This window comes from Choloepus didactylus, chromosome 12 (genome assembly GCF_015220235.1).
Source record: "Choloepus didactylus isolate mChoDid1 chromosome 12, mChoDid1.pri, whole genome shotgun sequence".
In the NCBI taxonomy this organism is placed as follows: Eukaryota; Metazoa; Chordata; class Mammalia; order Pilosa; family Megalonychidae; genus Choloepus; species Choloepus didactylus.
In genome coordinates, this window is record NC_051318.1 from 65,191,567 (window position 1) to 65,216,745 (window position 25,179).

The 25,179-nt window shown below is 36.3% G+C and overlaps 2 protein-coding genes across 3 annotated transcripts in view; one reads left to right on the plus strand and one right to left on the minus strand.

Annotated features, from left to right (window-relative positions):
- Positions 1 to 6,953, minus strand: part of BORA (BORA aurora kinase A activator) — a 42,097-nt gene extending 35,144 nt beyond the window's left edge. For both annotated transcript variants that reach the window (XM_037800284.1, XM_037800282.1), the window contains exons 1-4: positions 6,731 to 6,953; positions 5,627 to 5,794; positions 4,625 to 4,731; positions 1,635 to 1,680 (exon numbers count right to left, since the gene is read on the minus strand). In XM_037800284.1, the coding sequence (XP_037656212.1) occupies positions 1,635 to 1,680; positions 4,625 to 4,731; positions 5,627 to 5,779 (306 nt within the window). In that variant the 5' untranslated portion in view covers positions 5,780 to 5,794; positions 6,731 to 6,953. The remainder of the gene's footprint in view (positions 1 to 1,634; positions 1,681 to 4,624; positions 4,732 to 5,626; positions 5,795 to 6,730) is intronic.
- A 143-nt stretch (positions 6,954 to 7,096) lies between these two features.
- Positions 7,097 to 24,524, plus strand: MZT1 (mitotic spindle organizing protein 1). The gene is made up of 3 exons (XM_037800285.1): positions 7,097 to 7,268; positions 14,825 to 14,970; positions 22,844 to 24,524. Exons 1-3 carry the CDS (start codon positions 7,184 to 7,186, stop codon positions 22,865 to 22,867), a joined length of 255 nt encoding a protein of 84 aa, XP_037656213.1. The 5' UTR covers positions 7,097 to 7,183; the 3' UTR covers positions 22,868 to 24,524.
- The last annotated feature ends 655 nt before the right edge of the window (positions 24,525 to 25,179 follow it).

Sequence of the window (25,179 nt, forward strand, 5' to 3'; positions counted from 1 at the left end):
GGAAAAAATATTTGGAAATCATGTATCTAACAAAAAACTGATTCTTGCATATATAAAGAAATCCTACAACTCAACAATAATAGTACAAACAGCCCAATTATAAAATGGACAAAAGAAATGAAAAGACATTTCCCTGGAGAGGAAATACAAATGGCCAAAAAATACACGAAAAATGTTCATCTTCACTAGCTATTAGGGAGATGCAAGTTAAGACCACAATGAGGTATCATCTCACACCAATTAGAATGGCTGCCATTAAACAGGAAACTACAAATGCTGGAGAGGATGTGGAGAAATTGGAACTCTTACTCATTGTTGGTGGGACTTCGTTTAATGGTACAGCCACTCTGGAAGTCAGTTTAGCAGTTCCTTAGAAAACAAGATATCGAGTTACCTTTCAATCCAGCAATTTCACTTCTCGGTATATACCCGGAAGATCTGAAAGCAGTGACACAAACAGATATCTGCACGCCAATGTTCATAGCAGCATTATTCATAATTGCCAAGAGATGGAAACAACCCAAATGTCCTTCAACAGATGAATGGATAAACAAAATGTGGTATATACACGATGGAATACTACACAGCAGTAAGAAGGAACGAGGTCATGAAACATATGACAACATGGATGAAACTTGAAGACGTAATGCTAAGTGAAATAAGCAAGGCACAAAAAGAGAGCTAGTGTATGTTACCATTAATGTGAACTCTGAAAAATGTAAAATAAATGGTTTATATTGTAGAATGTAGGGGACCTAGTAATAGACAGCAAATAGTGAAGGGGGAATGATAATCTAATAAGAACAGTAAGTTATAGAGGGTAATCTTAATGTGATGGGAATGCCCAGGAACAACTATGGTTTGTTAATTTTGGGGGGTATGGTAGAACATGTTGGAAGCAATGTAGTTATTTTAGGTTATTTGTTTTTCTTATTCCTTTGGTTATAGTTTGTTTATTTTCTTGGGGTAGCGTAGAAACATGTTGGAAGCAATGTAGTTATTTTAGGTTAATTGTTTTTCTTATTTCTTTGTTCGATTATGGTTTATTAATTATCTTGGGGTAAGGTAGGAACATGCTGGAAGCACTGTACTTATTTTAGGTTATTTCTTTTTCTTATTACTCTGTTTTGGTTTTGTTTGAAGTGTAGTTTTTTTTTAATTATTGTTTGTTTTTTAATTTTTTGATAAATAAAGTTAAAAAAAAGAAAATACAATTGTTACCAATGCCAATCTAGATTCTCAAGTCCTGAAACTATTCATCTTATTCCACGTAAACCCCACATTGAAACAGAAGTTTGTATTAATCAATATTCTGAAGGCACAAGGAGGACAAACTATGCTAGGCCCTGAGAATGAAAAGAAGAATGAGGTACAAAATTGGCCAAAAAATAATTCCATCCAGGGTAGAGAAACACCTAAACTGACAATTACAACAGTGTATAATAAGTACCATTAGAGGCGCTGTGATAGCTGAAAAACATGGGTCTTATGGGAGCACAGAAGGGCTGAATATAGCAGGGAGTGGGGGTGAGCAGATGGGATAATGAAGATTTGAAGGAAGTCCTCCCAAAAGGGGTGACATGCATGTAGAACTGAAGTTTAACTGGCTTAATCATCAGTAAGTTTTAAGTTACCTCTTCAATGGCTTTTTGTCTTTTGTCTTCCACATCCTTATCTATTCTATACAAAGATAAAGGAGAAAAAATAAACCATGCCATTACTTTAGCTTATTGAACATTTAGAATAATGATAATAATCTGTAAAAGAACAATTTCCACCAGATGAAAATTGGCAAATGTTGAGCTTATTGTAAATGAAAAATTGGTATCTTATAACATTTAGTTACAAATGGTTGAAATTCAGTATCTTACTGTTAGGCTTACCTCCCTCTTTTCCATTCAAAATTTGAATAAAATATTATTTTCTTTTAAATGGCTTACATTGATATAATTTTCAAAATACTATGAACTTTATCTTTTAGTCACCACAAATTAGGTAGTACTTCATTCCACAGAAATCTAAAAATTGTCCAAATTCTTTCTCTTCAATTTATAACAAGTTTATCATAGCACTAATTTTAGAATCAACTCTTACTCTGAAACAGAGGAAACTATCATCCTAACTGCTTCTGAATAAATAGGCAAAAATATTAATTATGAAATACAACATATCAACAATATAAAATTTTGTCCAAATAAATTCTTTTTTCACTTTGATACAATATGTAATTACAGCAACACAAATTTCTCAGCTATAAGATTTAATATAAAATGTCAATTCTGAAGCACAAGGCATATACTTGTCAAGGACTCAGCAGTTAGCCTTGTAGGACCACATTTTTATTTTGTTCCAGGAAAGAATAATATTTGTTTTCCATCAATAAATTGGTTAGACACTTAATTACAAAAATCTAAAACTATTTTCTGCCAAAAAGTTGTTCATGTATATATTTGTCCATGGCTTAATAAAGCCTATTTAAGAATGTGCATGTTCTAGAAACTTAAATCAAGTGAATTTATCAAGTAAGGGAATTACGCGAAAATGCACTACAGTAAAAATCCATGCACCCCAGCTTTTACAACGGCCCATTTTAGGGGTAACAACTCAGTTCTTATCAACTTACCATGGACATAACCAGGTCAAAATGACAATGCAGAATAATCTTAGCATAAAGTAAGCTCTGATCTAGCATTATCTTATTCAGAAACCTTATGCTGCTTCATCAGAGAATTCAAGAACCTTAACTATTCGGGTGATTGCTAGAGGTAATGAATATCAGTTAGGCCACATATTGTAGAGCCAGATCACAGAAGGTTTTAAAATGTCACATAGGTCAGAGCATCCTGACAAGCCTACCAGAAAACAATGGCATGATGTATGTGGATTACAAGTGTGTCCTGAATTTTGATCCCTTGGCTGGGGGGAGATGGGACTAGACCCTAGGATTGGTCGCCTCCTGTGTGGAGACTCATTTGTTTACACCGGTATACCTTATAATTATCATTTTCTATGCATGCCCTGACATGAAAAAGGTAGAAAGCACTGAAATAGGGAGCTCTGGTTTTATAAGAAGTATAGGAAGCCACTGCTTGTTTCTAAATATGAATCAACCTATTTTAAGAGTCTACTCACTTACCTTAGAAGACACCATAATTCTTTGAATTACAATAATAAATTAAATTAAAATTAGAGCCTATTCCCACTCTTTTCCTCTCTCCTATCCCATAAGTCCAACCACTGAACTACAGCAAAATTCTTTGCATAAACCCAACCAGACAACACATCACTTAATAAACAGTATAAAAATGCTGTGTCACAAGTTTGGTCTAACTGTATTATCAACTCTTGAGAGCAGGAATTGTACCCTATACTTCTTTAGTGTTCCTCACAGTGATCAATAAATATCTCTTCACTGATATTATGGTTTTTAACAGTCATTGGTTGAAAATATTGAAGAGATGAGACAAAAAAATAAAGCAGTTTGTGTGAAACAAGAAATTAGTCACAACTGTGACTCATTTTTTCCACCTTCTCTTTCAAAGGTGTTATTTAAATTTAAGTTAAAATCTTCTTATCCTCTCCCCTTATTCTATTCCTCTTCTAAACTCTTTGGATAGACATTAATTCATTATGAGTGAATGGCCATCAATCAAATAACCAAGCAAAGAGAGGAAGAGTTGTAGAAAAGCCAGATTAAGTATTTGCAAGAGTATCTCAAAGTGTTTATGTCTGCATTGTACTGAATTCTAAAGTCAAAGGAAAAACAGATTATCCCTGTTTTGAACTGACACACAACTACCTTAAATATCTTCAGAGAATTAAAAGTTGGTCATAGTACTTATTAGGCTTTACCAAATGTAAGAAAATCAGACTATAAAACCAATATAATCAAAAGAATCTATTAACACATACTATTTCACAGTTTATAAGCAAAAACTAGGTCTGTTCCCAAAAAGAAGTATATGCTCTCACCATAGTAGGCATCATAAAACAGACACTGGTGTATCTGAAGCACACTAGTACTTTGAAACCTATGCAATACATCAACTAAATTAAGATTGCTCTACTTACTATAAGGAACTCAATATAATTTGGATCCCCTAAGTTTATTATATGAAAGTTGGATGATGTTTAGAAAAGCTCTATTAATAATGAATACTCTTCCATTCCAGCGGGTCTCAACTTAAGATGAATTTTGACTTCCCCCCAAAAAACAGAATTTTGCTTTATCTACATACCACAAAAAAAAAAAAAAAAAGGGTGAGGTGGGGGTGAGGAGGGGATGGAGGATGTCAATGGCAAAAACTACAACCATGCAGAAAGAAACAAATTTCAAAGTTTGTTCACATTACCAAGTGCTGGGGAGGAAAAGAGTTGTTCTATAAGTAGCAGAGAACAAAGATGATCTCTATAGGAAAAAGACGCCCACCAAGGTTCCAAACAAGCAAAGGAATCTTTGGATGTAGTTCCTGAGACTCACTCCTCATTTAGATAGGATAAATTTAAATCAAAATTTTTCTTCCTTGATATCTTTACATATAAAAATATTCAATATTTGGAATTACCTAGCTGTCTTCATTTGAATGGATGTTATCACACTTTGGTGCAAGAAAGTAAAACTTACCGAGAATGACTTAAGTATAAAGCTTGACGATGAATGTCTTCTGGGTCTATTTCTACAGGATTTATTACAGCTAGTTGATCAATAGACCATCTAAACTTCCCTGGAGTCTTAACAAAAGAAAGAAAGCTTATTAATAAAAGGAAATGAAACTGGTTCATCAATTGTGAACCAATGTCAACTTAAAATAATATGAATAGCTACAATATAAAACTATTTCAAAGCTCCTATTTTAAAATTTGACTTTCCCACTAAAATTAAATGGCAAATGGTAATCAAATCATACCAAACTAAATGAGTTGACTTTATCTCATTAAAAATATCAAAATCTTCCATTTGGCAATTTTAAAAATTACATTATAATAGAAAAATCAAAACAGAGAAATACAGTTTTAGAAATTCCACAGTACTCATCAACAATGCAACATGTCCAGTGACAAGTTTCATATAAAAGTAAAAATCTCTTAGTCACCAAAGATCTTTATTTTCACCAAGAATGAACTGAAATTAACAAAGTCCTAACTACAGAAGTGGCTACAAAAGCTTATAAGATAGCTGAGCCTTAAAATAACTATGAATGGTAATCAGTGCTGCCTTTCCTACTGCTGAACTCTGCAGTTGAGTATAAACTTCTTGAAGGTTTGTGATCCTGACTTTCTCCAATGCCTAGTACTGATACATAGTAGCATTCAAATGTTTGCTGAGTGAATGAGGATAGGTTATTATATGGCACAGCTTTTCTAATCTGATATCACCCACAGTATCTAGCTAACCCAGAATTGCAGGCAAAGGCTAACATGTTATTTGTTGAACGAAAAAAGGGAGTGCTAATTTTAAAAATCTAACTTATTTTAGACCCACCCACTAGATTACTATAAATGCTACAATTTAAAAAGCACATTCCAGGTACATATGCTCCCTGATATACTCCCTGCCCCCCTTACCTTGCAAAGAAAGATAATCAAATTAAAGTCATTTGTTAAACACTAGTCAAGAGTAACTTACTGGCAATTTTGTTGATTTAAAAACAGAAGGACTGGAGACAGTCTGTTCATGGAGATTTGAATAATCACTAGGACTTTCAAAAGGATTTAAAATGGTGATCCTTCCTGGAGTTTCTGGTGTTATCTGCATTTTTGATTCTCTGACATCTCCCATAGCACAGAGGGAAAGCTAAAAAGAATCAGAAGTATGCATTAAAAAGCTACAAAGTGCCATAGATAATAATTGACTATTAAGATGTACTCAAGAAACACATTTCATAAAAGTAATTAACTCAAAACCTAGCGCTCCTGAGGCTTTTTCACAGTTTATAGACATGCATCACAAAACATTTTCTCAAGTCATCCTGGAAATAATCTTGGAAGACAGGGAGGTAAGGTATTAGTGACATCATTTTGCAGAAAAGTTCAGAGAAGTTAAGTGGCTTGTAACTGGCAGTCAACCAACTTAGAACTCAGGTCTGCCTTCAAGTCCAGTCGAAACTTGAAGGCAACGAAATGTTAAAAGAGGCACAAATTTCTTTTCGACTAAAGGACATAAATGCATAGTTTTGAGTGTGTACGTTTTTAATTCATTACCTAAAATCTTTAACAAGTTTGAACATCCCTCGGACACCCAGCATTTGCCTACCAAACTGCAGTTAATAAAAACAATTCTTTTATAGCAAGCAAGACGTGAAGAAGCTTGTGCAGGGGTGCTTTATTGACCATTAGCTCTCTCCACAGAGGTCTGACTGATTAGGGCTAAGAAATTTACCGCCTTTGGTTGCTCCTTCTCAAACATCCTCCTCTCGCCAAGACCCTCAAGATTTAAGGCTAGATTGCATTACTTCCAGCCTAAGGGAGCTACAACCAGAGAAAAAGAAGAATCAACTTTTTGGCAGGGCGAATTGCAGCTGGCCTCCTTGGGTCAAGAAAAGAGGAGGACACTCTTACGCCGGTGTCACCCCCACCGCCTAGGCGACCACCCTTTCTTGGTGCCCCTCTCTTCCGCACCAACCCGGTCGCTGTCCCATTCATTCCAGGGCGAGCACGCAGGGTGAAAATCAGGAAGAGTGAACTCTCAGTTTGAGACAGGAAGGAAAGCCAGGAGCTAAAAAGCACGTACCTACTGATGTGTATAATAAAGAAACCACGCTCCCTAGGGTAGGAAGCCCCCAGTTGCCACTCCAGGGTGCTTCCGAGGCACCAGGCCAGAGCCCACATCAAGCTTAGACTCTTTAACTCCCCGCTTCCGCGCTGCCTTAGGCCAACCAGGGCACGGGGCTTGTGAGCGACTGGCCAATCGCGTAGCTCCGCTGTCCGCGAACCAGCCAATCGCATCGAGGCCGCGTAGTAAATTCGAATGGAAACTCCCCACTTAACATTCCGCGCAGACTAACGTGGCTCCAAATTCAAATCAACGCAGCCTCACATTGGCAACGAGCGCGAGGGGCGGGGCTTCCTTGCCGTGAGCGGGTGACGCGCGGTGTGATTGCCTAGCAGAAAGGAAGGCGCTCCAGTTCCGGGTCAGGCCCTTCTCCGCCTCCGTCCGCCTCTGTCCGCCTCAGCGGCCTCAGCGATGGCGAACAGTGGCGGCGCAGGGGCGGCGGCTGCGGGGGCGGCCTCGGCGGCGAATCTGAATGCTGTGAGGGAGACCATGGATGGTGAGTTCGCGTTCTTCTCCCTTTACTTCGCCTGTTTTTCTCAGCGCCAAGGGCCACAGGACAGGGTGAGCCTAGGGAAAGTCTTAGGACGACTTCGTGTCCCGAAAGGCATCCTTGAAGATCCTCAGAAAGGACCGGCCAGCACCTCAGGGCTGATGGCTCCATCTCTTAAGAGTTGTCTCTTCGCTCCTGCGTAGTTTGTCGCGCGTGGGGCGTTCTGGTCCCCACGTCAGTCCGGCGCGCGCCCACCTCGCCCCTCCCGGGCGGGACCGGGAGCCCAACTCCGCCCCTCCCGCGCGTCGCGACTTCCCTCCTCTCTCGCCTCGGGTCCCTTCTCGCCCCCGACCTTGCGCGCTCTGCCCTTCTTGTTTCGACCCCACGCACCTCCCCCGTCCCTCCCCGCGCTCATCTGGCCCAGAAAAGAGCTGCCCTTCTTTCCGGACCAGAACCGGGACTCTGCGGGAACCCAAAATTCTGTAGTCGCCGTGCATTCAGCGACCGTGTTGCTTGGTCATCGCTCTGTTTCTTGGCCCTGGCACTTAAGTAGGCGCTTTAAAACTCTCCTCGGATAAACAGCCTCTTTATCAGAATCGCTAAGGTTTCGTCTTGGAGCGGATGACGGCAGTATCTGAGTGTTATGCGTGCATTTGCCAGTTTTCGCGCTCCAAAGCCCGTGGATGTAAAGCCTTCACATGTGTAGCAGATAAGTTAGATTCCTGGGATTAGAGCTGTCTAATGTTTGTTCTGCCAATGTATATCCCTGTGGTGTGCTTGGACAAGCTACTTAAACATCTTGGAGCCTGTTTCTTTTTCTATAAGCTGAGGTTACTACCTCTCAGGATTATTGTATTTTAAGAAAGGTAGCCAGGAGAATGTATATCAAAGGTGATCAGTAAAAAGGTAGTTATTTTTTGTATTATGTCAAATGTTGTCATTTCACCTGTAGACTTATTTTGTGTCCATTTTACTCACGTCCACCTATGCAGGAGTGTTTGGATGGATATTAAATATCTCTATATCTGTCTCAACATTTTCCAGGGACTACCCACATCAGCTTCTATCTTTGTTAAAGCATATTTCAGTTGAATCTTCTCTAGGTAGTGTCAGCCGTCCTGCCCTGTTTGTGTCTCCTTGGTTTTAGTCTCCACGTCCATGATTTAGCTACACATTAAAACCCCTTCTGATAAGACTTCTGGCCTGCTCTGCCTTGTCTTCAAAGAATGACCTCTGTACTACTAGAGCTTTGCATCTCTAATTTTTACTTATCCAGTATTTACTTTGATGTTTTTTGTAGTAGAATTTTATCCGTAACACCATATTCAGCCTGTTTTTCCATCCTTCTTAATGTATTGCAGCTTCTTTTATTTTCTAAGAGGATTTGTGTAATAGGAATTTACAATTAAATTACTCCATAATCTTGTATCTTTGTTTGGAAGCCAAGGTTCCTTTTGAACAGAATGGGGTGTATGAAGTCTCACTCCCAGACAGTTTTCTTATTTAGGTGTGCTTCGGTTTGTTATTAATGTGGCCCTAGGATCCCAATTGAATAGAAAAGTCACATTTTATTTCTGATTGAAATACTGGGTGTACAAGTGAGAACTCATGGTTTGTATTAGTTACATCATCAAGATCTTTACTGAGGGAACTTGGTGTAAAATGAAGTTTATAGAGTCTAAGAACATGAAAAAGTGAAGATGTGAGGTTTTTTTTTTTAAAACGAAAAGTAGAGGAAAGGATGTGTGGATTAGAGAGCATTGCTCCTCTACACAGTTTCTGTTTGCCCACTAACAAGACTCTTAAAAAGAGTGGCATCAGGTTTGCAGTGGACTAACATTTATTATATGTGACAGTTCTGTCATGTCCATTAGAACTCTAAACTTACAGAAAAAACCTATAATGCCAGTTTTGCAGCCCAAGACACATAAAATGTGGAGTTGAATTTTTGCAAAGTTAATGAAAAATAGTATGTCCCAATTGTATGTAATAATGAGTGTTCTAGTTTGCTAATGCTGCCAGAATGCAAAACACCAGAACTGGATTGGCTTTTATAAAGGGGGTTTATTTGGTTACAAAGTTACAGTCTTAAGGCCATAAAGTGTCCAAGGTACCCGACCATAAACAGTCGGGTACCTTCACTGGAGGATGGCCAATGATGTCCAGAAAACCTCTGTTAGCTAGGGAGGCATGTGGCTGGCATCTGCTCCAAAGTTCTGGTTTCAAAATGGCTTTCTCCCAGGACTTTCCTCTCTAGGCTGCAGTTCCTCAAAAATGTCACTCTTAGTTGCACTTGGGATGTTTGTCCTCTCTCAGCTTCCCCGGAGCAAGAGTCTGCTTTCAACGGCCATCTTCAAACTGTCTCTCATCTGCAGCTCCTGTGCTTTCTTCAAAGTGTCCCTCCTGGCTATAGCAGCTTGCTCCTTCTGTCTGATCTTACATAGTGCTCCAGTAATCTAATTCAGACCCACCTGAATGGGCAGGCCAACACCTCCATGGAAATTATCCAATCATAGTCATTACCCACAGCTGAGTGGGGCGCATCTCCATGGAAACACTCAAAGAATTACAATCTAATTAACACTGATAGGTCTGCCCACACAAGATTACATCAAAGATAATGGCATTTGGGGGGATGTAATACATTCAAACTGGCAAAATGAGTGAGACCTGAAAGTAAGGATAGTGCAACTTATGTTGTAAAATGATTGCTCACACACTGAACTGGAAAAGTCCTAAATGCAGTTATTTTTAAATCTCATCTTTCTCCTCCTGCACTTCCGGAAATAAAACTTGACCTTGTCCTACTTAATACTGTTACTTGAAATTCTGTTAATGTGGGATTTTACTGTATTTAAATTCATCCATGGGAGCCAAATGGAAGTGTTCAGAAGTTTTTGAGTCCCATTTCTTCCTCAGTGGCATTCTGTTTACCCTCTTTTAAGATATTTTATGTTCTCAAATTTTCTTTATGCCTATTTTAATACTGCTGCTAGTAATTGTGTTTTTGACAATTATGATTAGACAGTATCTCTTCCTTACCAGAGGCTTCATTGTAGTACTAGTTTATATATTAGGTTATAAGCTGAAGAAATTTGCTATAGAAAAAGGAGTTGAGAGTCCACAGTGTATTGATTTCCTATGACTAGTACTGGAAGGTAGTGTCAGAGAAACAAATGAATAGTCTGTGCTACCTCCATCAGTCTAGTTGCTCATGCAAGAAAGAAATCTAGAAAGTCCATCTTGCTTTCTTTTACCTCCCCTACCTCCTTTTCTCCACCAAGCCTTTTGAATTTTTCACTTATCTCAAATTTGAACACTTGTCTTAATCTCTCCTGTAAAAATACCTAACTGAACTCCCTTTCTGCATTTACTTTGGCCCTTTTCAAGATCCATTGCCTATTGTGCAGCCAGAGTCTTTAAAATGCAGATCCAGTCTTGTCACACTTCTGCCTTAAACCTTCCAGTAGCTTCCCAAAGTTTCAAGATCTTCAGTAGGGCTTGGTAGATTGTCATGTCTGCCTTATCTCATATTTTTCACCCAGTCACACTCCTTCCCCATTACATTACTGTGATGGTTCGAAAACTTTATTTCTTGAAGCTAATCCATTCCTGTGCCTGTGGATAGAAAATAGGATCTTTTTGGTGAGTAGGATCTTAAGTTAAGAAGTGACCCACCTCATTCAGGGTAGGTTGTGATCCTCTTACTGGGTCCTTTATAAGAAGATGAAATTCAGAAAAAAAACACAAAAATACAGAAGTTGATAGAGAAAGCGACAGATGGAGCAGCCAGAAGCTGAAAGCAACAAAACCCAGCAAAGAAGGAGAGATCAGCAAATGTTGGCATGTGAGCACATGTCCCTGTGACAGAGGAACTGTGGCTCATCAGTAGCCAGTCTTCAGGGAAAAAGCATTGCCTGTTGATGCCTTGATTTGGACGTTTTCATGGCTTTAGAACTGTAAGATTGTAAGTAAATAAATCCCCATTGTTAAACCAGCCCATTTCTGGCATATTGCATTTCTGCAGCTTTAGCAAACTAAAACAATTACCTTCATATTAGCCATTCAGATCTAAGAATTTACTAAGTTCCCTCAGCATCAGAAGCTTTGTACAAGCTATACTTGTGGCTCTCACTACTCCTATACTCCTGCCTCTGCTCTGATCTGTTTAGTTTCTACTTACTTTTGAAGTCTAAACTGAACTGTCACTTCTTTTAGTCTCCCTAAACACTGTGTCCTTCAAAACTAGGTAAGATGCCCTAGTAATTTGTCTCGGAAATACTCTATTCTTTATTTTATTTATCATTAACTGGAATCATCTCTTGTTTTAACATCTATCTCTCCCCGTAGACTATGTTTGTAGAACTCAGATCATATCTATCTTGTTCATGAGTATTTCCAGGAGTAGCATGGTAGGTACAAAATACATATGGGTGCCAACAACACAGCACTGAAGAAATCTTTATTGGTTAGAGGCAGTTTGTGAAGTTGGGAAATTAAGATTAGTGTGAACTTAAAAAGAAAGCTTAAAGGGAGAAATACAACAACTGAGATGGGCCTGAAAGACAGCATTGAACTCTATATAGATAGGAGAAAAGCATGAACAAAGGCATAGCATTTACGATGGGAGTCTCCCTTGAAGAGACCAACTAGAGAAAGAAGAATTTAATAGGAAGTGTTGATGATAATGATAATAATGTTGGGGACTTGAAATAGGTCAGGGTATATGTTCTGGTTATCTGTTGCTGCGTAATAAACCACCCCAAACTTAATGGTGCAAAACAACAAAAATTACTTAACTCAACAGTTCTGAGTATTGACTGTGCTTATGTAGGTGGTTCTCACTGAGGGCCTCCCTGGTTCCAAGGGAGAGCGTCTCAAGAAAGCCAGGAGGAAGCTATATTGCCTTTTCTGACCTACCCTTGGAAGTCACAAAATGTCACTGTTGGAAGAAGCAGTTCGCCTTGGACCCTGAGTATCCCTGTACATTCTTGATCTGTGTGCCAAGAATACAAGGTCCAGACTGTCATTTCTCAGGGTTCTGTTTACAATGAGCAGCAGTAGGGGAATGTGGTAACATCTACTCTTAGAATAAAAAGAGCAGACTTGCTTCCCACTCACTATGAAAGTAGAAATTCCCCCTAGCTAAGTGTTCCTCAGGTGCATTGCAAACACAGTATGTGCCCAGATCCACTACCCATATTTTTAATAGAGATATGCTTTTATTACTTAGTAGTTTTCTTTGTATTTGTGCTTTATATGCTACGCATACATTTATAAAGTATTCTTTTTATATTCTGGATCCAAGCCCTTAATTTATATATTTTAAAAATGTTTTCTTCCAGACTGTGACTGACTTGCTTTGTTTGTTTGTTTCTTTCAAAGAGCAGAAGTTTTTATTTTGATGAAGTCTAGTTTATCAGTATTTCCCTATGGCTTTTTGTATCCTAGCCAAGAACTCTTTGATTACTCTTCTAATATTTTAAAAGGTTTTAGTTTTAGCTCTTAAATTTACGTATATGTGTGAAGTAAAAGTATTGAGATGGTTTTTTGTTTTGTTTTTTTGCATATGTGTATCTAATTGTTTTAGTACCATTTCTTTGAAAGATTGTCCTTTCCCACTTGAATTACCTTTGTTGAAAATCTGTTAGCCCTGTATGTGTGGATCTTTTCCTGGACTTTATTCTGTTCCATTCGTCTATATACCTATCCTTACATCAACATCACACTTTCTTGATTATTACATTTTATGAAATCCAGTAGTTGAAGAACTCATTAATTGTTTTGGCTTTTCTAAGAGTTTTGCATTTTCATATACCTTCTAGAATCAACTTGCCCATTTTGACCAAAAAAAAAAAAAAAAAAAAGCCTGAGATTTTGAGATTGTGTTAAATCTGTAGGTCAGCTTGAGGAACTGAAAACCATTTCCAAATAACTGCATCATATAACAAAGCTCAAGAATGTTTATAGGAATATATAAGTATCCAGCACTCAACAAGATCAAGTCAAAGTGTCTGGCATCCAAAGATTATCAGGTATGTATAGAAACAGGAAAATAAGACCCATGATGAGGAGAAAAATCAGTCAATTGAAACAGATCTAGAATTGACACAGATACTAGAATTTGGGGACAAGGACATTAGAACTGTACTCCACATGTTCAAAAAGAGGTGCATGTACAATATACTTTTAAAAAGATTCAAATTGAACCTCTAGAGATGAAAATTACAATGTCTGAGATGAAAAACTGGGAAAGGGTTCATCTCGTAAATACTATAAAAGTTTTTAGCACCTTAGACTTCAATTAATTGATGACTTAATACTGTTAGGTTTCCCATTCTTTCTAAATACTATGTAAGTTTCATGCAATTTGAATGCAAATAGAATTTGTCTTTGGAATTGATATAATTTTTAAGTTCACCTGGAAAATAAAGCTTTTGAAAATTAAATTTGACTAAAGAATCTTTATCAATTGTGTATTCTACATGAACTATAAAGTTAATAATTAAAATTCTGGCTACTGAGTGAAATAGAAATAAGAAAAAAATAAAATAAAATTCTGGCACTGATGCAAGATACATATACAATTAATCCATAGATATATGGGAATTTACTATGCAATAAAGATGACACCTCAACCGAACAATAAAAGGATGGAACATTCAATAAGTAGTATTCAGGCAGTTGGCTTCTTTCTAGGGGAAAAAGTTAGATCCTACATTCCACCAAAACTCCAGCGGTTAGAGTAAATATTTAAATGTTTCTGGAGGGGGAAAAAAATTCTCAAACACTGGAAGAGATTACTGGTGGATAATTATATAATCATTGCATGGGGAATAATTTTCTAAGCATAATGCCAAGGGAAAAGAGTACTGGAAATGATAGATAACATGTTGATAGTTGACATTAAAAAAAATTCTAAAATACACTTTGGGGGAAAATCACCATAAAACAAAGGCCAATGGAGGCAATTTATTTATATCCTGTATTAGAAGGGGATGTCTAGAAAATCACTTATGGAAGCCTGAGTTCTCTGTGCTAGTGCTTCCTAAACTACCCATGTCAAAGACATACTTTACAGATTACTATAAAATGAAATTTAAAAATATAAGCCATCATTTTTTCATATTACATCCAACAGGCATAAAATTATTGTCAAATTATTGTAAAAGTTTCTAAATACTCTTAAACCCTTAAATATCTATAAAGTATGGTGTTTCCATAAAATGAAATGCTTTGTAACTAATTAAATTACCTTGTAAAAGCATACTAAATGTAATGGGGAAATGTTCAGAATAATCCTGATTATGACAGATAAACTTTAGATAGATATTAAATGAGTCATAGAATATATACCAAGATGTTGACCACAGTTACATGGAGGGAGATTGTAAAGTTTCTAGAGCTAAGTAAGGGCAAGACAGTGTTATACTCCAGTTTCCAAATCCAGGCATGCTCTGTTAGTTCCTTGATATTGTACAGTAAGATATGAGTTAAAAACAAAAGTACCATGTGTATAAAATGTAAGCTTTTTTGTTTGTTTTCTCTATGTCTTTTTTCAGTTCTGCTTGAGATTTCAAGGATTTTGAATACTGGCTTAGATATGGAAACTCTGTCTATTTGTGTACGGCTTTGTGAACAAGGAATTAACCCAGAAGCTTTATCATCAGTTATTAAGGAACTTCGCAAGGCCTCCGAAGCACTAAAGGTTAGAGACTCAAATGTCAGTTCATTCTAAATGAAGATCATTTTGTGTAGAAAATGATTAATGATAAAGTTATGTGAAAGATCTTAGTTAAACTAAAGGTTTAACTAGCTTCAACACTGTCGGGACAGATTCTGAGGACCAGGAGCTTAGTAGCATAGGTTCAGATTACCAGCTTGCTACCATCATGGACCATGTTGCTTTTCCCAGAAGTCTCCAGCTATGTTCAAGTTTCCTTCTTATTCTTCTCCCACCATATGCTTACCTTGTCACTTTCTCTTTTCAAATTCTGCTTCTGAATTTCTTCCTCACTGACTGACACTGAGATTTCTTCAAGGCTCCCTCTCTCTCTCTCTCTGACTCTACTTTTACCTCCTCACTACTAAAGTAGTTAGGGGATGATTTTCAGTCTTCTCTTTTATGGCTGGGTTATTCTTCAGCCCTCACACTGCCTCATATAAGTTTAATTTTTTAGATCTCTGTCCACCTTTTTCACACAAGAGAAGTGACTAATAAAATTGTTAAGATTGAGAAAAGGAAAAAATGTTGAGTTGCTTGCAGACACTGATTTAAAATCTCTGGTGATTTTATCTCCATATAATTCACCATGTATACTGAAACTTCAAGTTGGTTCCTCTTAAAACTTGTACAAGTACACAAAATGGCTTCTCTCTGTCTTGCCTTGTTTCTCTGAGTAACTGAACTATATAAAACATTTAATTTACCCAGTTGTATTAGTTCTCTAGGGAAACAGAACCAACAGGAGATATCTGTAAATAGATTTTTATAAAAGTGTCTCACGCAACTGTGGGGATACATGAGTCCAAACTCCATAGGGCAGTATGCAGTAGTCCAAACCCTATAGGGCGGGCAGGCAGTGAGCTGGCAACTCCAATAAACGTTTTCAGTGAGCTCACCAGGAGACACTGGCTGTTTGAAGAAGAAATGAAAGTTCTCTCTCTGCTCCCTTAAAAGTCTTCAACAGATTGGATTAAATCCAACTGATTGAATTCTGTCATTGGAGAGATACACCCTTCATTGATATAATCAGCCACAGATGAAATCAGTTGGCTGATGATTTAATAAACCAGCTTTCTGCTTTATTAACAAGCCAGTGCTTGCTTGATCAGACAACTGGGCACCCTCACCTGGCCAAGCTGACACATGAACCTAAGTATAACATCTATGGCCAGTTGATTTTTTGACAAGGGTGCCAGGTCCACTCAATGGGAAATCAACAGTTGCTTCAAGAAATGATGTGGGAAAACTGGATATCCATATGTAAAGAGAAAAATCACATTAAAAAAAAAAAGAAAAATAAAACAGCATAAAATAGAGTTCCCATGTGTTCATGTTTCTTGATGCATGTTTGCATACATTTTTACTGGTATGTACCTAGAAGTGAAGTTGCTGTGTTGTGGGTAATGTGTATAGTCAACTTGAAGAGATAATGCCAAATTTTCTAAAAATAGTTGTATTAATTTACATTTCCACTAGCAATGTATGAGTTTCCCTTGCCTCCACATCTTTGCCAATACTTATTATTGTGGGCCATTTTTATTTTAATCATTTTGGTGGATGTGTATTGGTTTCTCATGATTTTATTTGTATTTCTTTGACTTTGACCTTTTCTGTTTGTTGTTTTCAATATTAGTTATTTCTGTTCTTATATTCCTACTTTCTTCCTTCTTTGGGTTTAATTTGCGGTTCTATTCTGACTCCTTGAAAATGGTTGCTCATTGATTGCTTTTCCTCATTTTCAAATGCAGTAATTAGGTCCCTATAGACTTCCCTCTAAATTTGACTTTAGCTGCATCCCACAAGTTTTGTTTTTTTTTTTAATTCAGTTTTGTTGAGATATATTCACATACCATACAGTCATCCATGGTGTACAATCAGCTATTCTTAGTACCATCATATAGTTGTGCATTCATCACCCCCATCTATTTTTGAACATTTTCCTTACACCAGAAAGAATAAAAATAAAAATAAAAAAGAACACCCAAATCACCCCTCCATCCTATACTATTTTTTCATTTAGTTTTTGTCCCCATTTTTCTACTCATTCATCCATACACTGGATAAAGGGAGTGTGATCCACAAGGTTTTCACAATCACACTCACTCTTGTAAGCTGCATAGTTATACAGTCATCTTCAAGAGTCAAGGCTACTAAGTTGCAGTTTGATAGTTTCAGTTATTTACTTCTAGCTATTCCAATACACTAAAACCTAAAAAGGAATATCTATATAGTGCGTAAGAATACCCACCAGAGTGACCTCTAAACTCCATTTGAAATCTCTCAGCCACTAAAACTTTATTTTGTTTCATTTTGCTTTCCCTTTTGGTCAAGATGTTCTCAATCCCACAATGCCTGGTCCAGTTTCATCCCCAGGAATCATATTCTGCGTTGCCAGGGAGATTTACACCCCTGTGGGGGTCAGGTCCCACATAGCGGGGAGGTAAGTGAGTTCACCTGCCAAGTTGGCTTAGTTAGAGTTAGAGGGCCACATCTGAGCAACGAAGAGGCACTCAGGGGGAGACTCTTAGGCACAGTTGTAAGCCGGTTTAGCCTCTCCTTTGCAATATCATTCAGTCCAAAATATTATCTAATATCCATTGGTTTCTTCTTTGACCCAGGGGTTATTTAAAAATGTGTTTCTTAGAAATTTCCAAGCATTTGTCCATTTATGGCACAGTTTGCAAATTAGGTTAAATATTCTAGAAAAAACAGTACTTAGTTACTCTTGTCAAACACTACCAATATCCCATGCTATGTATTATCTATTCATATACATAATTTTTTTATATTCATTTTATTGAGATATATTCACATACCATGCAGACATACAAAACAAATCGTATGTTTGACTGTTCACAGTACCATTACATAGTTGTGCATTCATCACCAAAATCAATCCCTGACACCTTCATTACCACACACACAAAAATAACAAGAATAATAATTAAAGTGAAAAAGAGCAATTAAAGTAAAAAAGAACACTGGGTGCCTTTGTTTGTTTGTTTGTTTGTTTCCCCCATTTTTCTACTCATCCATCCATAAACTAGACAAAGGGGACTGTGGTCCTTATGGCTTTCCCAATCCCATTGTCACCCCTCATAGGCTACATTTTTATACAATCGTCTTTAAGATTCATGGGTTCTGGGTTGTAGTTTGATAGTTTCAGGTGTCTGCCACCAGCTACCCCAATTCATTACAACCTAAAAAGGGTTGTCTATATTGTGCATAAGAGCGCCCACCAGAGTGACCTCTCAGCTCCTTTTGGAATCTCTCTGCCACTGAAGCTTATTTCATTTCCTTTCATTTCCCCTTTTTGGTCAAGAAGATGTTCTCCATCCCACGATGCCGGGTCTAGATTCCTCCCCGGGAGTCATATTCCACGTTCTGAGGGAGATTCACTCCCCTGGGTGTCAGATCCCATGTAGGGGGGAGGGCAGTGATTTCACCTGCCAAATTGGCTTAGCTAGAGAGAGAGGGCCACATCTGAGCAACAAAGAGGCATTCGGGAGGAGGCTCTTAGGCACAATTATAGGGAAGCCTAGCCTCTCCTTTGCAGCAACAGTCTTGCTAAGGGCAAGTCCTGTGGTAGAGGGCTCAACCCATCAAACCACCAGTCCCCTATGTCTGTGAGCACATTAGCAACCATCAAGGTGGGGCAGGCTAATACCCCTGCATTCTCCACCAGCTCCTCAAGGGGGCTCTGCATATTTTTTCCTTGTTTTTTTTTTTAAAAAAAACTCTTTTTTTAATCAATTGTATAAAAAATAAAAAATAAAAAAATTTTAAAAAAACATACAATAAAAGAACATTTCAAAGAGACGATAACAACAGAGTAAGAAAAAGACAACTAACCTAAGATAACTATTTTACTTCCAACATGTTTCTACTCTACCCCAAGAAAGTAACCTAATATAGCAACATTTCTGTGAACTTGTTCCTACTATACCCATCAGAAATTAACAGACCATAGTCATTTCTGGGCATTCCCAGAATGTTAAATTGACCCATGATAGTTTATCTGTTCTTCTTGGATTATTGTTCCCCCTTCCTTAATTGCTTTCTATTGCTAGTTCCCCTACATTCTACATTATAAACCATTTGTTTTACATTTTTCAAAGTTCACATTAGTGGTAGCATATAATATTTCTCTTTTTGTGCCTGGCTTATTTCGCTCAGCATACACATAATTATTTTTAAACTCATAACCAACTTTTGTGTAGCAGAAAGAAAAATGACTGAATAATATAATAAGAATAGCTAATATTTATGTGAGCTTTTTCCTTGTGCCACACTGCAGGCTTTATGTGTGTTATTTCCTCTAGTCACAATGGTAACGTAGTACTACAGCTACTACTAGTTTAGTGCTAAGGAAACTGAAGGGAATTTATGGTAACTAACATTCCAAGGACTTACAGTTAAGTGATGGAGCTGGGATTTGAACCTGGCCTGTCTTGACTTCAGAGTTGTTTACTTAACCACTGAGTTTCTTCAGACAATAAAATTTAAAGGTTATCTGAGCAAACTACTTAGGAAAAGTATTAGAAGTGTACTGTACAGTGGGAACGTTCTCTGGCTTAGTATTCCCTCATAACCCTGTTGATAAAAATAAACACTGTTATTAAAAATAAAAAAAAAAAAAGGTCTGTTACATTCTATCTTTACCTAGAATTCCTGGTAATGAGAATTTAATTGAATGTACTACTTGTCTCTCTTTAAGAATGTGTAAAATGAAAATATAGTACATCATGAAATTTTGCAAGGTACTGTTGGCCTGAGTCATTGTTTTTTGTTTTGCTGTTTAGTTAACTATATAGAAAATTGTAACAGTTTTTTGTTAATCATTTTGCCTTTCGCTTTCACAGATTTGTTTATTAATATTGTCTAAATAATCTATAGTGAAATTAGTTAGCCATGTGTCTCCCCAATTAGATAAGTTCCTCAAGGGCAATAGATAGGTCTTATTTATATCCCGTACAGCGTAAATAGGACTGTTAATTAGGTGCATTTTATGAATGATTTTGTTTTATTTCCTTAGTGCTGGCCTTTATGTGTAAGTAGTCATCTCCATATTGTGATTTGAGAAATCCTGGGCAAAACCTACTTGCCTGTATGTTCTCCTACTTCAGTGCCATGGGCCCTTGAATTATACCATTATTGATGCATTCCTATGGACCCAGCTTTGCACTTTCTCTTGCAGCTAGCTGTCTTGTAGAATCACTAATACTGTAGGGTAAATTTGTCTGTCATATATCGCCACTCTGCGTAGGAAGGCCTCCTGTGCACAAGGACATTAATAGCTGTAGAATTTGGAGGTGGGAGAGAAATGAGGGATTAAATAAGTCTCATGCCCTCACCTATCCTCTGAAGGAAGGGAATAAATTGCACAGGAAAGGAAAGTTGAGAAGAGAGGCCTACTAAAGTTGTTTTTTCCCAGGAAAGATCCTTACAAAACTTGAATAGCAGTCTGGTAACTATAGAGGTCTTGAGGATACTCCATTGCTGTTCTTTTAAATGGAAAGTAGTTTTGCATTTGTATAACATTGAATGGTACACAAGATTGATGGCTTACTTGAAATGAAAGTATTTCTTTCATCAGCTGTAAATTGGGAGGAGAACTTCTAAAATTAACTTGAAAATGGAATGGCATGTGATAATGAAAATGGGGTTAGGTAGATGATAGACAGTTTAAAGAGTTAATGTGGCTAAAACTAAAAAAGAACATGATGTTTTTGTAAACAATAACTACTAAAAAAAAAATAAGAAAAAGAACCTATAAGGTTGTGGGATTTTTTTCAAACTAGGTTCTAATTCTCAAGGGTAGTAAACCCAGAGAAGGGAAAGCCTAATTTAGAGTAGTTTTGAGAACAGACTATAAAGAAAAGCAAGGTAGATTCCGATGGCTGAAAAGAGACTGTTTCAACCTTGTTTCAGATTGAGTTATCTACAATTTTCCCAGTATGCTGAGGGATTTTCATGAAGGGATTCTGACTTAAACTTAGAAGTAAATATTGAAAATGCCTACTTGACCAAAAGGGGTAAAAAGAAAGGTAACAAGCTAAGATCACAGTGGCTGAGAGATCCCAAATAGAGTCAAGAGGCTATCCTGGAGGTTACTCTTAGTAAGCTCCAGCTGGACGACATCCCAAATGGCCACAATATGCCATGCCCTTACCAAAAGTAGTCCCCAAATACCTAGGTCCCTCCCTGAGAATCTATAAAATATTCACTCGCTAAGTTTTCTCTCAGAAATTTAAAAGTGTTTCTATACCAGACAAGTCCTAAAACCCAGAGGCAATAGCCTCTTTAAGATCAAGAATCAGATGCAGCCCCCTTCCCCATACTGTTGACACCCCCTTTCAGTATGAACAAGTTCGGCTGCTCACCTCCTAGACATCCCTGAAGATGGAGAAAGAGATTAAGTGAGAGGAAGGGGTGGCAACAAACAAGATAAGATTTAACAAAGGTCTATAAATACTGAAACTTTACATAAATATATATATGTATTTTTTTAGATGCTGGAGTGTTGGAAGAGCTGGTAAATGACTGGAAATGTAACCTATAACATCCTTTGAAATTTGCTCTATAGCTACTCGTTGAATTGTGCTTTGAAAGTCTTCACCTTTCTGTATATAACCTATATTGCCCAATAAGGAAAGAACTGAAACTAGAACTGTAACACCTAACAATTTTTGAAATTACCTATATAACTGCTTTTTGAGCTGTACATTGAAAGTTAACACCTTTCTGTATGTATATTATATTTTACAATAATGGAAATAGCTAAAATTGTGAACTGTGACCCATGACATTCTTTGAAATTTGCTAACTACTTGTTAAATCATGCTTTGAAAGTTATCACTGTTATGTATATATGTTAAAGTTCACAATTTAAAAATGCAGTTAAGAAAAAGTAATTATTAATTAGGAAATGAAATGTAAATGATTTAAAAGCCTAACAGATATATTTAAAATTAAACTTATTTAAAATCATAGCACTTTCATATTTTGCATTAAATTATTTTAAATCTTTGTCTTTTAGAAATATGTTTCAAATCATTTATTGAATGATATGTTGTCTGGGAATTTCTTCACAATAATCTGAGAATGTATAGTCATCAGGGATGTAGGTAAAAGGATTGTGTGCTTTAGAACTGGGCAGTGGGTACATGAGAATTCAATATACTATTCTCTATATATGTTTGAAAATTTCCACACACACACACACACACAAAATATATATATATATATATCAAATGTTGAAAATAAATACATATGTATAATTTTCAGATACAGCCATGACTGACCTTAAAGATGGCAAACTGACCTCATAGACAACTAAGAAATTAATTTACCTGTAACAAAATAGTCCTGGTGTGTATGTTGCCACTTTTATTTTCCAACCCTTCAAAAGTCAGAGCCATCTAAAACAAATCCTAATCCTTTTATTCCTTATTTGCTCTTTTTTTCTCCACCTTGTAGAATAACAGAAAAGTCTCTTGTTTAATTCTTAATCCCCTTTGCACACAGTAATAAAACATGCAGAAACAGACTAATGAAAACTACAGGACCAGGTCTGCTATAAGTTAATTTTTCAAGTAGCAGTACATTTTTACATGTACTCTTAACTACTACTTAAGGTTGTGTAACAAGTTTTTACTCTTAGCCAAGCAGTAAGTTCAAAAGGCAGTCCTGATGCATAGCAAAAATTGAAAACCATTGAGTTACCCTGATAAAAGTAGTTTGGTACTTGTGGGAGAAGGGCTGTTTGTTAATGACTGCAGTATTGACAAATTTATCTCCATGGTGTTTCTTTTTTCATGGTTTTATTATAATAAATCTTACTTTCTTGTTTTAGGCTGCTGAAAATATGACAAGTTGACTTTCTGGAGAAATCCTGATGAGATATGTCCAGCTCTGCAAGAGGATTTAAAGATTGCATTGTAGTCAGGAATGTAGAATGAACTTCATGCAGCAGTATAGAAATATTTTGTTTTTGTTTTTGTTTTTTTAAGAATTATAAACTATAGCTGTATAAATCAGTGGAAAGTGGCTTAAGAGAGAACTATCAAATATGTTTACTTCGCATCATATTCATTTGTTTTTAAAGGCCCTAATGCTTTGGCATTGCTGTGTTCATATTTATGTATTCCTTATTTATAGTTCTGATAGCTTTAATTTTCTAAGCAGTCTGTCTATAAAATGTGCACATCACTGTGATTGGTTGAGTCTAGTGGAACCCATCAGTAGTGATAAAGTAATAATGACTTGTTAACATTTCCATTATAAACTTTAATTTTGAATTGTTTATGCATAATAATTGTGGATTTAGTTGTGTTGAGCTGTAAGTTGACAATTGCAGCCACCATTTGTGAATTTTTATTTAGATTCATTATGAATATCAGAATTTTTTTATTTTAAATAAGAGCATAGAAAGCATTTCTTGTGTACTCTTTAATGAAGAATGTTTAGTTTTATAAACATGAAGTTTGGCTGGCTGTTAATGTGAATCAGATCATTTTTATACTGAAAAATAAAGCTTAGAAACTTAGATTTAAAACTAATGATAGTGCTTAACTTAGTATTAATTGTAGTTTTATTCATTTAAATCTAATGAGAATGTTTTACTTTCTAAGTTTTACACCCTATAAATGAAGGTCTAAAAAAATAATTTATAAAGTGAAATATGGCCAACATGCAAAATTCCCTTTTGGTTTTATTACATAAAAGTAATTTGAGTCTTAACTAGTAAATCTTGAGTAAAACTTAGGATAGTGTTATTCTCTTCCTGTAACAGAATTTCAATAGAAGATTTTTCACAAGATTAATATGAATTTAATCTGATTTTATTGTTTCTTAAATTTTAGACTTTTTAAGTTGACATTTAAATGATAGTACAAGCATTCCCTCTTTAGTAGCATTTTTTTTTTCAGACATGCTGAAGTGGTTTCAAAAAAGAGTAATATTTAAATAGCAACTTTACTGTTTTAAAAATCCAGTCTTTTAACTAGTTTGGCTTTTTAAACACATGGCATCTTTATTAAGCACATTGGAAAGGTCTGTTGACAGAACTGATTGAGAGACAATAACTTGTGACAATAAGTCATTTGATTGATAAACACTGAAAACACTGCATGTTATTTATAAAATCATATAAAGAAAACACTTTTGTCAAGCTCTTAATTTGAGCAACATTTGTATATAGTCTCAGGCCTTAAAAGTTGATAGTTTTATTTATGATTTTGTAGATTAAGTTATTTATGTATGAAACAAAGCCGGAAAATATATTGAAAAGGGATTGTTTACAGAGGGCTTCTTTAATGTATTACATTTCTGAAATGTAAACATATATTTTTAATGTGTACTTAAATATAAGGAAATCAAACAAAATAGCGATGCAGTTGCAGTGTGTGCATATTGTCAGTGACAAAATTAAAACCATTTCGGAGGTATTGGCATGTACTTTTGATTTAATATTGCATCTGTGAATTCAGCTTGTGTTCCCAGAGATATTAAATAAATATTTAGATGATTTTTTAGTTATGTGTGATTTAAGTCCATTTAAAGGTAGGTTATACAATTTACAACTTAATATCAGGTTTGAAGTGTAAAATGGAATACTTTTCCCCTGGTAGTGAAAGGAAATAGCTATATTAACATTGCCCCAGGCTTGAAAACAGAGTTGGCAATTGAAATAAGTATGAGATTATATTTTTCTCTACTTCAAATAAGAGCTTCTTTACCTGGGGGGACATTATGAAATCCCTCATCTGTAGGCTTTGTATAGAGTAGTGTGTTTTACATTTAGAGGATATCTCAATTTAGGTGCTAAATTTTCATCATAAAAAATTCGTCTCTACTTAGATTTCATAAAATTTACAGCTGAAAACAGTTACATACTCAAGTTGTTCCAAACATACCTGAAAGTTTTCCAATACCTGAATCAAATATGAGTTCGTAAACACATTTAAATTAACTAAGATGAACTAAAATTAAAAATTCACTTCCTCAGTCATACTGACCCCATTTCAGGTGCTCAGTAGCCACATGTGGCCAAATTGGACAGCACATCTCAAGTCATTTGCCTATCCTCTTGCTCTCAAACTCCAATCAATACACATTGGCTTTACATCATCTTGGTATTATTTTCTTTAATATGTACGTATTTTAACCAACCTTGTCTTACACATCTGG

Coding starts and splice junctions, on each gene's coding strand:
- MZT1 (XM_037800285.1), top strand. CDS start 7,184: ATGGCGAACAGTGGCGGCGCAGGGGCGGCGGCTGCGGGGGCGGCCTCG. Junction 7,269..14,824: donor TGTGAGGGAGACCATGGATG/GTGAGTTCGCGT, acceptor GTCTTTTTTCAG/TTCTGCTTGAGATTTCAAGG. Junction 14,971..22,843: donor AGGCCTCCGAAGCACTAAAG/GTTAGAGACTCA, acceptor TTCTTGTTTTAG/GCTGCTGAAAATATGACAAG.